General features: G+C 44.7%; 1 protein-coding gene across 1 annotated transcript; it reads left to right on the top strand.

The window, feature by feature from the left end:
• Positions 1-3,659: 3,659 nt before the first annotated feature.
• On the top strand, positions 3,660-7,839 carry LOC123448702 (transcription factor RF2b). Its single transcript, XM_045125670.1, has 4 exons — positions 3,660-4,318; positions 5,915-6,047; positions 6,501-6,585; positions 7,145-7,839. Exons 1-4 carry the CDS (start codon positions 3,831-3,833, stop codon positions 7,504-7,506), a joined length of 1,068 nt encoding a protein of 355 aa, XP_044981605.1. The 5' UTR covers positions 3,660-3,830; the 3' UTR covers positions 7,507-7,839.
• Positions 7,840-18,075: the final 10,236 nt, after the last annotated feature.

Below are 18,075 nucleotides of genomic sequence, written 5' to 3'. Positions count from 1 at the left end.
TGCTCTCACACGAGGGCAATCATTGTAAAAGGTGGAGGGAATTCCTTATTTTACCCTTTTTTAAAATTTGGTTCCTTTTTTGGCCCAAAAAAATATTTTCCCTTTTTTAACACCATAACTTTATTTTCTTCCTTTGATGGCAGTTCCATTGTTCTTTATTGTTAACACCATCAACTACGACATGCAAAATCTATTTACCCCTACTTTAGCACGTTGAAAAAAAGACACGGAAAAATATTTTGTGGTTGAACCATCCCCGATTCTCTCCCCTTCTCCCTCGATTCCCTTCTCTCCCAATTCCCCTCCTTGCCGAGCCCTAACCCTAGCACGTCGCGACGCACATAACGGTGGCGCGTGGTTCGGAGAGCAGCATGGAGGAGGGTGCGGCCGACACTGCTACGTGTGGCGGGGTGGAAGGCGCGAATGATGAGGGCCATAGGCGAGGCAACCATGGTGGGGCGGCCTCACGAGGCCATGGTGGGAGGCGAACGACGGCTCGACGGTGGAGAACAAGCGAGGCGTTGCTGTGCAGGGCAAAGGCATGATGCTAAAGGGCCAAGGGTGCGCGGAGGTCTTAGCCTTGCGCGGTCAAGGCGTAGCGCCAAAGGGTGGCCAAGGATCACCGAAGGAGGGCAACAACGACAGTGACACTATAAGGGCCTCGAATGTGACTACATGGGCTTGGCTAGAAGGGTGAGTCATCTCTTCTTTAAATTCGATAGATTACTTAGAAAAGGCCTTGAAGGACATGTTACTTAGAGATGGATCCCAAATGCAACATATCTGTTGCACCTCTCTTCTCTAGATTTGTCAAAATGCAAAAGATTACTTAGGAGTCTTATTTAGAAATGGATATTTGCTGCCATATTTGCAATGCGAAAAATACAAAGATTAGGTTCATGTAAGACAAGTATGTTCACATATGTTGGATGATATGTTTACACATGACACTTCTTTTATTTAAATTATGTAGCAAGTATGTCTAGACATGCTACTGTATAAGGAAAGCATAGGAGTAGAAAGTACCCATGATTAGGTTTATTTTTTTTTACATGATAACTCAATTACTGGAGCATAAAAAAGGTAAGAACCAGTTCTGAATTTTGTAGTAGATTAGATGAAAGCTTGGTTTTGTATTCCAATTGCATTCTTCTCACCATGGCCAAATCTTGGAGAAAACAACTAACAAAAAGGGAAAGATAGTAATTATGGATCCGGAGGAGCAAAAGGGTAACCTATGGTAGTTCTGAAATTCCGTTCAAATGTTATGTGATGCATTGTTCTATTGTTAACCTGGGCTACTATATGTGATGTATGGTGTGCTCCCATGAATGTGTATGTGTAGATGAAGAACTCAACCCATTTGTGTGGTCGAAAAGAAAACACATGTTGCTGTGAAGGTACATGCCAAAAGAAAAAAAAGCAAAGAGCTGAGTTATCATGGAAGCCATTATGAAAATATATGTTGTTGAGAAGGCTTAGCTTGTGATTCTCACGGGATTCCTTTCCATATCTTGGTTTATTTTGGAAACTTTTGAGTTGTTTATGAGTTTATTCTGTATGTGTGAACCTGGACTCTTATACGTGATGTATGTGACATGATGTGAACATGGACTATTATATGTGAACTCTTATGTAAACCTAAATGTGTGTAGATGACCAAAGATGTGTAGTGTTTGCATATATGTGAACTTGAACCAAGTATCTATGAACTTTTTTTTCATACATGTGAATCTGCTCCAAGTACGTGATAATTTGTGCATATATGAACTGTACATGGGATATATCATCAAAATACAAGGAAGGTTTTATCCAATCTTCCAACTTTTGACTTCCAGTTCACAATTTTGATCACAAACTACACCAGGGGTAAAATGGACTTTTCATGTCGTATTTAACGGTGTTAGTTGTCAAAACTGACGGAAGTGTCATATAGAAAAATAAAATGAAATTTGAGTGTCAGCCGAGGAAGACTTTTTTTATTAGGATAAAAATGAACCAAATTTAAGAAAAGACCAAATAAAGAACCCAAATACTAAAAAGTGCAGCTGTACTATTTCGGTGGAACGAGCCCACCATCACGCAGTTTATTTGTTTTGTTTTTTCAAAACACTACAACTTTTGAACCGAGTGTTAGAACGATGATCCGTTTTCACGGCTGTGTTTCTTACGACGAGCTCTTCCTAACTAGATCCCATATGGATAGGTTTCGACAAACTTTTTTTGAGCAACTGTGGGATGATATTTAGGCAATTTTAGTGATAAAGAAAAGCAACTTCTTATTAGTGTGCCTAGTATAATCGTCTATCAACGAAAATTCCTTCAAAATTATCTATCATGACTAGAAGGTTAAATAACTTCACCCTTTAGCAACACCAAGGCAAATGTGGTCGGCTATTTCCAAACTAAAATGGTTAAATTATGCGTCGGATGTGCATGCTAGGCTCCGCATGCGTTGGATGTCCATTAATTCACGTCTGAAAAAAATTCAAAAAGCTATAACTATCAAACCGCGTGTCGAAATTATGATATGTTTTCATCGTTGGGTTCCTCGTGACGAACTCTTCAAACGAGATCTCATATGAATATGTTTTGAATTTTTTTTTTAAAAGCAACTTCGATGCTAGATGAGGCAACTTTAGTGTTAAATAGAAGTACTTTGATGCTAGATGTATTGCATCGTGTGTATACACATGAGTTGTTTGTTGAATGCACTGGAGTTGCGCAAAAAACACACTAAAAGTTGCTCACTTTTTTGTGATACTCGAGTGCAATTATGGCAACTATTCACAAATAGTACAGAAATGAGCATTAATGGCACACAACTGAACATTAACCGTAGGCAATTGACCATCAGTAATAGGCAACCGAGCATCAAAATTGAGCAACTTTATAGTATTTTGTAGGCAACTGAACGTCAAAATTGAGTAATTTCACAGTATTTGTAGGCAATTGATCATCATTGTTTAATTATGTAAAGCTTTTAGATGTAAATCTAGTCAACTGTTAGTCGTGGTAACCAACTTAAAAAAATTCTTCGCTGATAGATAGATATACTAAGGGGGGAAAGGAGTTACTTGCCTATATCACTAAAGTTGCCTCATATAGCACACAAAGTTGCTTAAAAAAAAGTTCGTCGAAACCTATCCATATGGGATCTAGTTTTGAAGAGTTCGCGTAAAAAATATACCCGTAAAAACAAATTATTATTCTGACAACCGGTTCAAAAGTTATGACTTTTAAATTTTTTTAAGACGCTAACAAATATACGTTGTTCGCCGTCTTGAGATGCGCCAGCTACGGTAGCCGCGTCCAACGAAGAATTCTCTCTTAAAAGATGTGGGTGAAACCCAAACAGCTCCTTGGTTGGATGTCTCATAGCTAGACCGGCGAAGCTCGGGGTCGGGGGCAAGATCCACCGGTCGGCACTGTGTGGCTGCGCCGATAGACACGCACAAGCATGCGCACGTGCCGATAGATCCCGGCTCCATTAGCATGCAAAAAAAAAAAAAAATGGTAACCCGACCCGCCGTGCGTAGAAGAAGAGAACAAGGAGAAGAAGGCGACGCGTCCGGTCGTCCCTCCCTCCCTCCCAGTGACATGCACATGCACATGCATGCCCATCCATCCCCCTTCCCTTCCCTTCCCTTCCCAGTCTCATCTAGCTAGGCCAGGCCACAGTCCCAGATCCCACTCTAACCCCACCTCTTAAAAACCAGACCAAACCCGAAAGCTACAGGGAAAACATACAGGCGCAGCAGCAGCAGCAGCCGCCGCCTGCGCCTGCGCGCCCTATCTACACCTCCTCCAATCCCTGGCTCGACCGCCCAATGCAGCAGCCCAAACCCGCGGATCCGCCGGCCCGGCCCTTCCCGCCGCCTTCCCCGCCCATGGCGGCGGCGGCGGCCACGGCCATGCGCGGGGCTCACCACCGCCGCGCCAGATCTGAGGTCGCCTTCCGCCTCCCGGACGACCTCGACATCGCCGGCGGCGCCGACGGCGACGCCTCCGCGGGCTTCGACGAGATCGGCTCCGAGGACGACCTCTTCTCCACGTTCATGGACATCGAGAAGATCTCCTCCGGCCCCGCCGCGGGCTCAGACCGCGACCGCGCCGCCGAGACCTCCTCCCCACCGCGCCCCAAGCACCGTTACAGCAGCTCCGTCGACGGCTCCGGCCTCTTCTCCGCTGCCGGCAGCGCTGCGCGGAGGGACGCTGCTGCCGCCCAAGCGCTGGCCGACGTCCTGGAGGCCAAGAAGGCCATGTCCCCCGAGCAGCTCGCCGAGCTCGCAGCCATTGACCCCAAGCGCGCCAAAAGGTGCCCATCCCCGCCCCCACACTACGATGCTCAATGCTGCATACTTGCACTAGTGTCTGGTTCGTACGGATACTACAGATCAACTTCTTTCGTTCCTCCGAGGTGTCTGGCGATGGCGCGAGGCATTCAAGGACAATTATCATGTTTTTTAAGGGAATTTTTTTTCCTCCAGCTTAGAGAAAATATGCGCATTTGCGGCTTAATTTGTTTCTTTGCGCATTGTGTTGGATGGTTGGTTGGCAGGTGGGAAGTTAAGGTGGTGCTTCTTTAGCGTTTGGTTGGTGGGATTTTGGATAACTCATTGTTTCTGAGTGATGGCGCATGCTTTAAAACACCTTCTGCCGGGTGCTGGGTAGTTGGCGGGTTAACCAACATCTTCAGTAGTAATAAAGGGCTAGCTGTAATTCGCTTAATTCTTTACCTACAAGTCTTGCAGTGTGCTGATATGTGAATTGGTTTGGAGGATTGGATTGTCATGTGTACTTAGTTGCCATGCTTGGAAAGGTATTGGACAAATGCGAATCCTATAGTCAAAAGAATATTAGAGACTAGTGACGCATGCAAACTTATTGTAACCTATTGTATGTATTTGTATGACTTGATAGTGAAAGCAAGTAGGAGATCAATGATCGCTAAGGCATGCCATTTTTCCCCTTCCTCACCTACATGTCTCTGTTGGAATAGTTCAAGTCAATAATAATCAATCAAATTAGAGAAAATGACGTCACATTGAATAAAACCAATTTGATAGCTGTGAACAGTTTGGGCTTTCATTTCTAAAAATCACAATTCCTTATAAGCATGTGATGCAGCAGTTAGTCTCTTCAATATGGTGGAGACGTTATCAGTGATAAATCTTTAACAGTACTTCCGCTGGTTTTACATTTAATATCTCCACTACTATATTAAACAAGCGAGTTGTGGCAGAAAAATTGAATATCAGCCCTTCATTATCTTAGATCCATTGACCTACATTGCTCCAAGGACAGTGTAGCAATTAAAGCAGCTTAAATCCCAATCAAAGCACCATGCATTCCAAAAAAACTAATGTCATATCAATCAATCAGATCACCGTAATTAGTATTCCAAAAAATAAACCACCATAATTAGCATTCCAAATATATAAATCACTGTAATTAGCATTCCAAAACAAACATCTTTTCGCCGCAAAAAAACATCGTCATTTGGAATGTTCTCAAATCAGTTGACCTGATCCCCAAACCACAACCCTGAAAGCCGCGAACTGTGCCACCGCTGGCGTCTCGCCACCATTGCTGATTAAAAACACAGTAATTTGGAATGTTCTCAAATCGGTCGGCCTTATCCCCAAATCACAACCCTGTAAGCCGCAAACTGTGCCACCGCTGGCTTCTCGCCACCATTGCTGATTAAAATCAGAAAATTTAAAATTTTGGATTGTGTTGCACATACATAACTACTCCCTGCGTAAAGAAATATAAGAGCGTTTAGATCACTACTTTATGTTGCATGAGTTGTGCTATGCCCCCAAATCTTTTACATGCAAGACATTTTTCTTCTACAAAATTCAAAACATTTGTAAGCTTGTGTTAACTCTCTGAGTTTGTAACCATGCAGAATTCTAGCAAACAGGCAATCTGCGGCTAGATCAAAAGAACGGAAGGCTCGTTATATGACAGAACTTGAGCGGAAGGTTCAAACTCTTCAGACTGAAGCGACCACTCTCTCAGCCCAGCTCACGCTTTTTCAGGTACCATTTCCCATTTCCCATCTGTCTGTTGTATCATGGGTATCAGGCCCAGTAAGTTCATCTAGTTTATTGTAGTGAGAACACTGTAACGGCAATATAACATATTTCCTTTAAGCAAGCTGGCTATATCAGCAGCTACCAGATAACAGCTCGTTGCAAATTGCATCTGGCTTCTTTGGATGTATGGAAGGGCTATATTGCATATGTTGTGATCAATCTGGACATCCATTGGATTATTGTCTATGGTTGTTTGTACATTTGGAGAGTTAATCCTGATTCTCTGCATGCGAGAATAAATAATCGTGTTAACTATTGACTTCGACCATCTCATTCTAGTGGTTGGTATATTTTTATGCTGTTGACTATTGAAGGCGCATCATGTTTCTAGGTTGCTGTGCTGCTGAGTTGAATTACTTGATGCCTGTTAAACGTTATTTTTTTATTCCCTTGCAGAGAGATACAACTGGGCTTTCTTCAGAAAATGCAGAGCTCAAGATAAGGTTGCAGGCCATGGAGCAGCAGGCTCAACTGCGTGATGGTAAGCATTTTAGATAAACAATGATTGTAAAGTTTGTAGTTTAATACTCCCTCTGTCCCAAAATAAGTGTCGCAAACTTAACACTAAATTAGTACAAATTTTGTACTAGACCAACTACACTTATTTTGGGATGGAGGGAGTACTTATCAGTAACATAACTAATTATAGATCTGGAATTCATTTTTGAAGTGACATGTCATACCAGGCCATCATTGTTTCCTGGCTTGCTCACTCTGTTTCATGCTATAAGTCAGTCAAGTCTTCTAGTTTTTCCATTGCTTCAGTCATTCTTCCTGGTGGAGATAGATTTGACATTATCTTTGTCAGTCGATGCCCTTTGCTTATTTGCAATATTATGACACCCGGAACAGGGTTAAACTTGGTTTTGTCAAATTACCACATATCTTGAATCTTATTTGAAGAGCTGGAATTACTTACTATATGTGGTACATGGTGATTTACATTGGACCAATGTAGAACAAAGTGATGACTGCAGTTTGCATTTGTTAGCATACATACCTATGCAGTACGTTGTAATAAAACCTGGCACATTGTGCAGCTCTGAATGACGCACTGAAGCAGGAAGTGGAGAGGCTCAAGATGGCTACGGGTGAGATGTCAAATTCCAGTGATGCATATAGCATGGGATTGCAACATGTCCTATACAACTCGTCCTTCTTCCCGCAGTCCCAGCAAAACACAGCCCAGCACCAGGGGGGTGCTCGGTTTCCACCCCCATTCCACCCGCCTCATCCTAATGTACCAAACCATCAGATGCTGTCCCACCCAAACACACTGTCAGATATCATGCAACAAGACCATCTTGCGCGGCTCCAGGGTTTGGACATCAGCAAAGGGCATCCAGTTGTGAAGTCAGAGAGCAGCTCGATCTCTGCCAGCGAAAGCAGCAGTACATTCTAACCAGGCCTACCCTGATTGAGCACTCAGTTTCATTAGGTCCCTTTGTTCATAGCCTGACATCCTTGTGCTGTTTCTGGTCCTGTAAACTTAATTTTTCATTCCATTTGTTCGATTTTAGTTGAAATTCGTTGTAATCTCAGTTGCTGATTTTTGTAGACACGGTCCCTGGGTTCCTCCCACCTGTTTGTTTCGGGTTCATTTTCTGTGTGCTTGATATGTTGTTTGGGATTATATTGAGAAACTAGGAGGAGCTTCCTCCCAGAATACTGTGTTGCTGTTGTTGGGACTGACTATTTTTGTTGTCAGAACGGTTTGAATTTGTGATGTTCATCATTGTACGCTTGTCGAGCTAGTTTTTCCTTTTTCATACGTATATTGTTGTTTGTGTTCACCATTTGTGGGTGCTAACATGACTAGCATTTTAAAGCCCAACTCTTCTATTTTGAGATTTCGAATTGCACATGCTCGTTTCCTGAAGTTTGAAAACGGGAGGCAGGCTGATTCATTGTGATGGCTATCTTTATTATGTCTTTAAGAATACAAGTTATGATACTACAAACCTAAGCTTTCGAGTCTCGACATCACCCTAATGCACGGTTGTTTATCGATTCAATGTTCATGCAGTCTTGATATTCTTTGTAAAGTGTCTTTAAAATAAATACTGTCATAGCTAATGCAGTGAAGATAGAATCACTTTCTCATATGTACATATATAGACCAAGTTACTAGAGCAGGCCGAGTTGATCTGGGAGGGAGGGAGGGAGGGATTGGGGTGGCGGCTGGATTGGATGGGGTGGGAATCAGGGAGAGGAGGAGGAAGAAAGCGAGCGAGCACGGGGCTCTCCTAGTTTCGTTCCCACGAGAAGCGGTGGGGTGGGATTACACGTCATGCTCACTCACTTAGGGGAAGCGCGTGGTCCACGTGTCCCCATCATCCAGATTTGTCTCAACTGGCGGTCCTAGCAAACAGAACCAAAGCAGAAAATCGGCAAAATCAGTGAAATAAGGAAGGGCTGATTGCTTAGAGCATCTTCAGCCGTCCCAACACGTCCCCCAAGATCTTCTTTTGTCGTCGGCGTGAAAAAAACGGTTCAGTCACGTTTTAGGAGTCTGTTTTTCATGGGTTATGGTCAAAATTGGCTCCGGCGGTATCACGCTGAACCCAGCGTGCCGGGGGCGTGAAACGTGTGTGGACCCATGTGGCGACCGGTTTTTTGGAAAATAAATTTCAGAAAAACAGGCCCTTATGTTCACTAGCCACAGAAATACTGTTAGCTAGTGAACACTCACTTGATACAGAAATCCCAAGCAAAAATATAAAGTTTGGATTACAAGACCATAAAGGTCCACTGGGTTGAACAAAAACTGGGGCTGACGGCAGAAGCGACTCGAAGAATCTCCAGTATCCATGATACTCCATTCCGAGAGGAACAACCGACCTGAATAAATTCCTATATCACAAGGCTGCTACCCTCGACTCCTAGATTGAGTTGATCTCATTAACCAATTCTAGTGTCCAAAAACTACCATGAAATCTCCTGCGAAAACAAACCATTCATGAAACTCATGCAGGAGCATGCGGTGGTCACATTAATGGACATGCGCGGGTTGACGACATCGTGTTCCTCTCCGATGAAATCTGGCCAAGACAATAGCCAGGGACAAGCCAATGAGTACTTTGAATATACTCGTAAACATCAAGAATGCGGGTAAGATTAAGGAGGTGAGATGCGTGCTGAAATCATTTAATAATTTGATCATGCCACAAAAATTATTCACATAAGCATTTTCATTTCCACCAAAACGTATATTCAAGCAGGGAAAAAGTAACAGTAAATATAAGCTTGTCGATCGGACGTCTGAGACGACACCTCGGAAAGATAAACTGTACAAGACAGAGTCGGACGTCTGGGCGTCACCGCATAACGGGACTTGTGAAAAGAAATATTACTATATGTGCCACAGTCGAGCGTCTAAGCGACACCACATACATGGCTTATATGAAAGTAATACATTTGCCAGAGTCGGGCGTGTGAGCGACACCTCATACAAGGCATAATAAAATTAAATAATTGCCACAGTCGGGCGTCTCAGCGACACCACATACATGGCTTAATAAAATTAAATACTCGCCATAGTCGGCCGTCTTAACGACACCATGGAAATGGCATAATAAAAATAAATATTTGCAATTGTCGGGCGTCTTAGCGATACCACATAAAGGGCTTATATAAAATATTAATAATAACAATGAACATCGAGGAGGTAGAACCGTTCGAGAGATATTCAACAATCATAATCATAAGGATTAGTCCAAAATAATATTTATGATCATCCACCATATAACAAGATGATTAGTTTTGACTCTATAGAGGTTGTACACTTTACCAACAGCCCACGGTTTCCAATAGTTATTCGGACTAATCCCGCGCAAGGTATTTAGAAGTAAACACTTAGAACCAGTATACATCCATTTTTAACCCCGCGAAGACCGGCACCAACTGGACTACGCTACCAGGCAGAAACCATGAGATGGGGAGGTCACATTCTTGACTAGCATGGGATCACATTTATACTGCGCACAACAAGGGAAGGGCCATTCCCTCTCGGTCCCAGACCGGAAAACACCCATGCCCCTTACCGGATGACTGGATTTAGTCCGGTGCCCCGGATACCTTCATCCCGACCTCTCTACTTGGTGTGCACTCGATAATAGGTTTACGACCTGCTAAACTATATCCCCTTTCGGGAAGACTTGTGGCAGCACAAAAGGTAAGGTGACATGCTGACATGGCTCGATCTACGCTTGACTTAGGAGGTTTGAGATTTTTCCTACAAAGTTAGTATCGCACAATTTTTCTGGATGATATATCTCAGTGTCACCACCATCACACCCTGGCATGTCTTCACTGACCACTCTCGTCCCACGAGATGTTAGCCCATGGTCTCATCTTTACCATGACAATCCTCCTTCCGAGATTTCCTATACCAACATGGCGCACAAGGCATGAGGTAGTACCCACTCATCCCGTGCATAACTGTAACACCAAAGATGCGACCATATCCTTATTTTGGCACGAGGGCCTCGACAGGGATAGAAGCGCATCTCGTCGTTTCGCAAGAATGGATATTGTTACAAGTACATGTACTGAAGAGAAGAGTATATGGAATTGGCTTACACTCGCCACAAGCTACATCCGAGTCACATCAGTACAATACATAAACATCACGAAGAAGAGCAGGGTCCGACTACGGACGAAAACAAACGAGAAAAGGACGACGTCCACCCTTGCTATCCCAGGCTGCCGGCCTGGAACCCATCCTAGATCAACAAAGAGGAAGAAGAACAAACTCCAAATAAACAATCATCGCGCTCACGTCTTAATATCCTTTACCTGTACCTGCAGCTGGTGTTGTAGTAATCTGTGAGCCACAGGGGACTCAGCAATCTCATTTCCAAAGGTATCAAGACTAGCAAAACTTAATGGGTGAGGTATGGTTAAGTGGTGAGGTTGCAGCAGCGACTAAGCATTTACTGAAGTGGCTAACTTACGAGTACAAGAATAAGAAGGGGAAGATATACGCATAGCGTACGTGAGCTAATGATGTTCAAATGAATGATCCTGAACACCTACTTACATCAAACATAACCCAGCCGTGTCCTCGATCGGAGAAGGAGCTCACGAAAGAGACAATCACGGTTACACACTCAGTTGGCATGTTTTAATTAAATAACTTCAAGTTATCTAGAACCGAATGTTAAACAAAGTTTCCACGTTGCCACATAACCGCGGGCACGACTTTCCGAAAGATTTAACCCTGCAGGGGTGCTTCAACTAGTCCATCACAAACTACCACACGCTGAGACGGAAATGACCTCGATCAGGGAAACCCGTGATCTCCTCGGACCCCTATTGGAAAACCTCAACCTCGAGTTAACTCAAAGCATCCTCGGAATCCCTCACGCACGACGCTTGATAAAGGTAAAACAAGTCCAGCAAGGCCGCCCGGCATGTCGACGAACCCGATAGGAGCCGCGTATCTCGTTCTCAGGACACGACCGGATGGAACTAGCTACGAGAACCAAACATCGAGTTTCCTCGCGGTGGCCCCGCAGGCAGACCATTTGGGACCAACACCATCAGCACTGCCCCCTGTATTATGTAGAATTACTCCTCGGGTAGCGCTAACTCCCTATGTTTTTCAGTATTAATAAAGTTATTATGTTGGGCAAATATAGTACCAATGTTGGGCCTTGCTAGACGAGTTTTATCCTAAAATGAGAATCTAAGGGGTCCCCATAACAACCCCAAGCATGTTAGGAGCGCTCATTTATGGAACATAACACCGGTAGCCGAAACTAAGGGGGCAAAGGTGGAACAAAACACCAGGCTAGAAAGGTCGAGCCTCCACCTTTTACCAAGTATATAGGTGCATTCAATTAAATAACAATTAATATGGTGATATAACAAGGAACCCATGTTATCACATGGAAGTAACTGCACCTGCAACTAGCAACGCTAACACATGGTTAAGCAAGCGGTAACATAGCCAATCAGTGGTTTGCTAGGTTGTGAACAGGTTGAAGGTTTTCATGGCAATGTTGGGAGGCTGATATTTAACATGTGGTAGGCAGCGAGACATAGCGATAGAAACGATAAACTAGCATGGCAATGATAGTAATGGTATCTAGGGAAATGGTCATCTTGCCTGAGATCCCGCTTGGAAGAAGAACGACTCTGTGAAGCAGAGGAATCAATGTAGACGAACGGGTCCTCACTTTCTGACACGCTTGCGGAACTCTATCGAGACGAAGCAAACCAGAAACAAGCATCAACACAGATATTCACCACACGATACACAACACACATGATGCATGAACGACTACAGTTATACGGGGTATGGCATGGAAATTCACACAATCAAACAATACACATTAAGTGAAGTTCAATATGCAACGAGTTGCATATTGAAGAAACTCCACATACGAATTATTTAGTTCTATCCCGATTAGGCACATGGCAATATTAAATGTTGGTTAAACATGGCAAGATGTGAAGCGTAATTAAGCTACCTATCTAGGTATTTTAAATGAGGTCGGAAACGACATATAACATTTCCGAACTGACCTCATACGCTAATTTATAATTCTATCCAGATCTGAACTAACACATTTTAATATTTGTTAAACAACAAAATAAATAGGTTCAAGTGGTTCTACGCGTCGTTCCAATCAATTTACACATATGGAACATCTCCAACGGAGCTACGGTTCAAAAGATATGATGTCATGAATGCAATATGTATGCGAATGTCAGCCACAAGCATTCCAAACCAAGAAGGCAGCAACATAATATGAAACTACACGAGATTCTAAGCCAGTTTCATATAGGACATAATCAAAACAGAGCAACGGTCAACAAACACAAGCTACACAAGAAATAGCCATAATCTGCCAAAAACAGCAACATGACATTTTCTACACCCCAAAACAACAAGGGGCATGCTACGCGTCAGTCGGTGTTTTTTTAAATATACGCCAGCTCGCGAGCCGTCAGATCTCTCGCATCGAGCGATATAACAACGTTTCCACTTTTGCAACTTAGGTCCAGTTGCAGTTTTTCTGCAACTATAGTTTTGTTGCAGATTTTTTTTTTGCAACAAAGATCTTATTATATTTTTTTGCAATTAAAGTTTCGTTGTAGATTTTTTTTTGCAATTGATATTATGTTGCAGAAGCGTCGCGTCGCTGTACTATCTAATTTTAAGGATTCAGATCCTGCAATAGAGACGTTGTTGCGATGAGAAATTGCAACAACATGCTAGTTGCAAAAACTTCAAATGATGATCATGAGGCACGTGGCGTATAAAGAAGAGGACGGATGCCAGCGTGCGATCCGCCAGATGATTTATAAAGTTTCTCAAACAACAAGCTACATAAATCTAAAATGCTCAAACAAGGCATGAGACAGAAGTAGTCAAGATGCACTACAACATCCTACTAATAACATCTAGCATGAAAGCATGGATCACTAGGAAAAGAACTCACAAAATGGCATATCGCACACAGTTTCAGACTTAGAGAAAATAACAGTTTTTGACAGTGCAATTTTCGATCTGAAGGCATATTGACAGCAGCAAAACTATATGCTACAGGGCACCGAATGACATGAAAATTGACAGCATGCTAGAGAATCTTAAGGACTACAACTAACTCCATTGCACCAACCCCAAAGGAGTTGTAGATCACTAGCAAAACTCATGACAAGACATCAACTAAATAATACAGATCTCAGACTTAGAAATATTTCAGCATCTCCAAATCAACACTATTTCCTAGCATGTTGACAACATGCAAACAACACCTAAACATGGATTTATATTGCAACCAAAATTACCAGGGGCTAGCATGCATATCCAAGAGCATATCTCTAGTTCACAACTAATTCATATCACCCATGGAATAAATCCCACGAAATAAACAAAAGGGCAACATAACAAAATATCATGCACGCAAACTTACCCGGAAGGCAAAACTAAATGCACAGTTAAGTTCTATGGATTTTTCTACCCCGAAAACATTTATAATATGTGGGGTTGAAAAATAAAACTACTGCCACATATATGCGAGAATATGTCCTAAACACGACATAACAAACTAGCGTCGAAACCTACATGCAAAAATGCAAACAACTACTCTAAAATAGATGGCAAAGATTCCCGAACAACATGAACATTTTCTCTACGGGATTTGAACAAACCGGACGCGCACAAAAATATCTACGGAAAATCTAACATATTAGGACAGGATGCAAATCTAGTCAAATGGCAGGTCAAACCACTTCAAACATGCATGCAAGTTTTAAAATCATAATCTACGCAAAAATCTACACGAGTTGCATATATTACTCGCTGCGATCCGATGCAGAGTTTAATATCTACGGACATTTGAAAATATCTATATTTTCCTGAAATTAATAAATCTGAAAACCCTAAAAAATATATTACCGGGCTAAATAGGGCATGATGCAGGTTAGTTAAATCTCGCCCAGGGCGCAATATAGGGGGCTCGAGGGGGTCGACTCACCTTGGGCCTGAGCAGGCCGGTCTGGAGGAAGAGGAGGTTGGGCCTCGGTTGGGGATGGACCGAGGGGGCGCGCTGGGCCGGCGGCGTCGTGGCCTAGGAGGAGGCCGACTCGAGGCCGAGCTGGGCCTCTTCACGCGGGAAGGCAGCCCAGGCCAGGCGCAGCGGCGGCCAAAGCAGCCGATCGTCGGATTCGACCCAGATCGGGCGAAGCGTGCGGCGGCGGCGATGGCTCGTCACCTGGAGCCGGGAGGAGGCCGGGGGCGGCACATATGGAGGCGGGGATGCGGATCCGGGCCGGGTCTTGCCGGATCCGGCCGCAGAAGGGGGCGAACGGCGGCATGCAAGCGGCGGCTGGGTAGGATGGTGCGGGTGGTGGCTTTGGCTCGGGCTGCATCTCAAGCAGCAAGGCGGCGCTCCGGCAAGCTTCTGTGGCCGGCCGACGACGGCTCGACCGGGTGCAGGTGGGGAGGCAGCGATAGCGCGGGCTCGACCGGGGAAGGCAGCGACGGCGCGGGCTCGACAGGGGAAGGCAGCGAAGGCATTTGCGGCAGCGCGGTGTGATGCGCAGGCACGGGCGGCTCAGTCGGGCGGCGACGCGCCAGATGGGCCCGGGAGGGCCTGGAGCGAGGTGGGAGAGGCTAAGGCGGCTGAGACATTGGCGCTAGGGTTAGGGTGGCACGGGAACCGAGGTGGGAGAAGGGTTAGGGTCTAGATTAGGCAGGGTGGAGCTACTTAATTAGGAAATGGGGGCTAGGTCTAGGGTTTTTTCGCCACGGTTCCAACCGTGCGATCGGAATTGAACGGTCTCGCACGCGGGGACGGCTAAGTGGTTGTGTAGAGTAGGCTAGCCGGAGATGAGAGGGAAAACGGGCACCCGACAACGTGATTTACAAACACCGAAAAACGTCCGACGATAACCGAATACGGTGCTGCTACAACCTACCGTTCGGGTACGAGACGAACTCCGATTGCGACGAAAATTGGCAAGCAGCCTAACTATACTAAAATAAGACCACACACCAAGTTTCAACCCAATCCAAGAATTTTTTCAACGCACTTTTAAAAACAAGGTTTTGACGATGCCGCGGGTGCGTGCGTGTGTGGTCGGGCTCAAAATGGGCAACGACGAGAACAGAGAGAACCGACAACTAATAACGGATGCAAGTTTTGAATACTGACGCCAACAGAGTGCCAATGCAATGCGGATGATGCACATGATGCGACAAATAAAAATAAACACACGCCAGCAACGGAAAAGAGGGGAATCTTCTGGAGTGTCGGTCTCGGACTGTCACAACTCTCCTACACTACAAGAGGATCTCGACACGAGATCCAAGAATGAAAGGGGAAGAAGAAGAGAAAGAGCAATAGGTAAAACTTAATTGCTCATGTAGCTCCTACACCAGTGGAAGTGGAAGCTGATGAAGTTGATCATAAAGCTTCGGATCAAGTTACTACCAAACCTCGTAGGTCGACAAGGACGCGTACTACTTACTGTAATCCTGTCTTGGAGGTCATGTTGCTGGACAACAATGAACCTACGAGCTATGGAGAAGCAATGGTGGGCCCGGATTCCGACAAATGGCTGGAGGCCGTGAAATTCGAGAGAGGATCCATGTATGAAAACAAAGTGTGGACTTTGGAAGAACTACTTGATGGTCATAGGACTGTTAAGTACAGATGGATCTTTAAAAGGAAGGCATGCGATGATGGTGAAAAGTCACCATTAAGAAAGCTCGACTTGTCGTAAAGATGTTTTCGACAAGTTCAAAGAGTTGACTATGATAATACTTTCTCACTCGTAGCGATGCTAAAGGTCTGTTGGAAATATGTTAGCAGTTGCTGCATTATTTATGAAATCTTGCAGATAGAATGTCAAAACATTGTTTGCTCGATGGTTTCCTTGTGGAAAGGTTCTATGTGATGCAACCAAAAGGTTTTGTCGATCCTAAGGATGCTAACAAGTATGCAAGCTCCAGCGATCCTTCTATGGAGTGGAGAAGCATCTCGAAGTTGGAATATAGCTTTGATAAGATGATCTAAGTTTTGGGTTTATACAAAGTTTATGAGAAACTTGTATTTCCAAGAAAGTGAGTGGGAGCACTATAGAATTTTTGATAAGTATATGTGGTTGCCATATTATTGATCAGAAATGATATAGAATTCCCGGAAAGAAAAAAAGGTTGTTTGAAATGAGCTTTTCAAAGGAAAACCTGGATTGACCTACTTGAAACATTGAGCATTAAGATCTATAGAGATAGATCAAGACGCTTGATAAAACTTTCACTGAATACATACCTTGACAAGTTTTGAAGGAGTTCAAAATGGATCAGTCAAAGAAGGAGTTCTTGAATGTATTTTAAGGTGGGAATTTGAGTAAGACTCAAAACTTGACCATGACAGAAGAAAGAGAAAGGACGAGGGTCATCCCTTATACCTTAGCCGTAGGCTCTATAGTATGACATGATGTTGATACGTACCAAACGTATCTATAATTTCTGTTTGTTCCATGATCTTTTGTGTGATATTGTTATATGTTTTGCTACACTTTTATACCTTTTTACACATATTTGGACTAACCTACTAACTCAGTGCACACAATGCCAGTTTCTGTTTGCTGATGTCTTTTTTGCACGGACTTTTACCCCAATTTACAGAGTCCCAAAAATCCCAAGAAAATATAAAAGAATCAGTGTGATGGAAGCATCACGAGCACCAAAGTTGGGCCAGAGGGGAGCCAGGGCCTGCCCAGGCGGCGTCCCTGTGTGTCCCCCCCTCCTGGTCGCGCCATCAGCACTACTGGAAAACAGTTTTTGCCATCTGCCAAATCTTTGCCGTCTGCTAGCTGATGGCAAAGAGTGTATTTGCCGTCAGCTTCCACAAAGCGGACGACAAAGCACTGGTAGATGGCATAGAGTGTTTTTGCCATCAATCACATCTTTGCCGTCTGCTAGCAGACGACAAAGAGTCTCACAGCAGACGACAAACATGTAGATGGGCCCACCTTACCTCGGGGACGGTAGGGCAAACTGAAGTCCCTTCTTTGCCGTCTGCTAGTGGACGACAAAGAGTGCGGAGGCAGACGACAAAGAGTCTATACTCTTTGCCGTCGGCCGGCAGACGACAAAGAGGTAACTCCGTTAACGGCTCTTCGCCCCCACCCCGCGCCTCTCTCTCTCACCCACACTGCCTCTCTCTCCCACTCCTCTCCTCGACGCCCAATGCCGCCGCCACCGTCAAGCCGCTGCCCCCGTCGCGCCGCCGCCCCTGTCGCCCCCCCCCCCCCGCCGCCTCACCGCCCTCGTTGTCGCCCCGGTGTCCCACAGCCCCCTAGCGCCGCTTCTCCACCTCTCCCCGACGCCCACCTAAGCCACCACCACCGTCGCGCCGCTGCCCCACCTCGCCCTCGCCGCCGCTGCCCCACCACCGTCGCGGCGCCGCCCCGCCACCCCCGGCCCCGCCATAGCTGTTGGAATTATGCC

This window comes from Hordeum vulgare, chromosome 4H (assembly GCF_904849725.1).
Source record: "Hordeum vulgare subsp. vulgare chromosome 4H, MorexV3_pseudomolecules_assembly, whole genome shotgun sequence".
NCBI lineage: Eukaryota > Viridiplantae > Streptophyta > Magnoliopsida > Poales > Poaceae > Hordeum > Hordeum vulgare.
This window is presented reverse-complemented; position numbering and strand designations above follow the sequence as displayed.

Bases quoted from the DNA above. Each gene is read 5' to 3' on its own strand.
- LOC123448702 (XM_045125670.1), top strand. From the start codon at position 3,831: ATGCAGCAGCCCAAACCCGCGGATCCGCCGGCCCGGCCCTTCCCGCCG. The intron at 6,048-6,500 runs GTACCATTTCCC...ATTCCCTTGCAG, and splicing joins CCCAGCTCACGCTTTTTCAG to AGAGATACAACTGGGCTTTC. The intron at 6,586-7,144 runs GTAAGCATTTTA...CACATTGTGCAG, and splicing joins GCAGGCTCAACTGCGTGATG to CTCTGAATGACGCACTGAAG.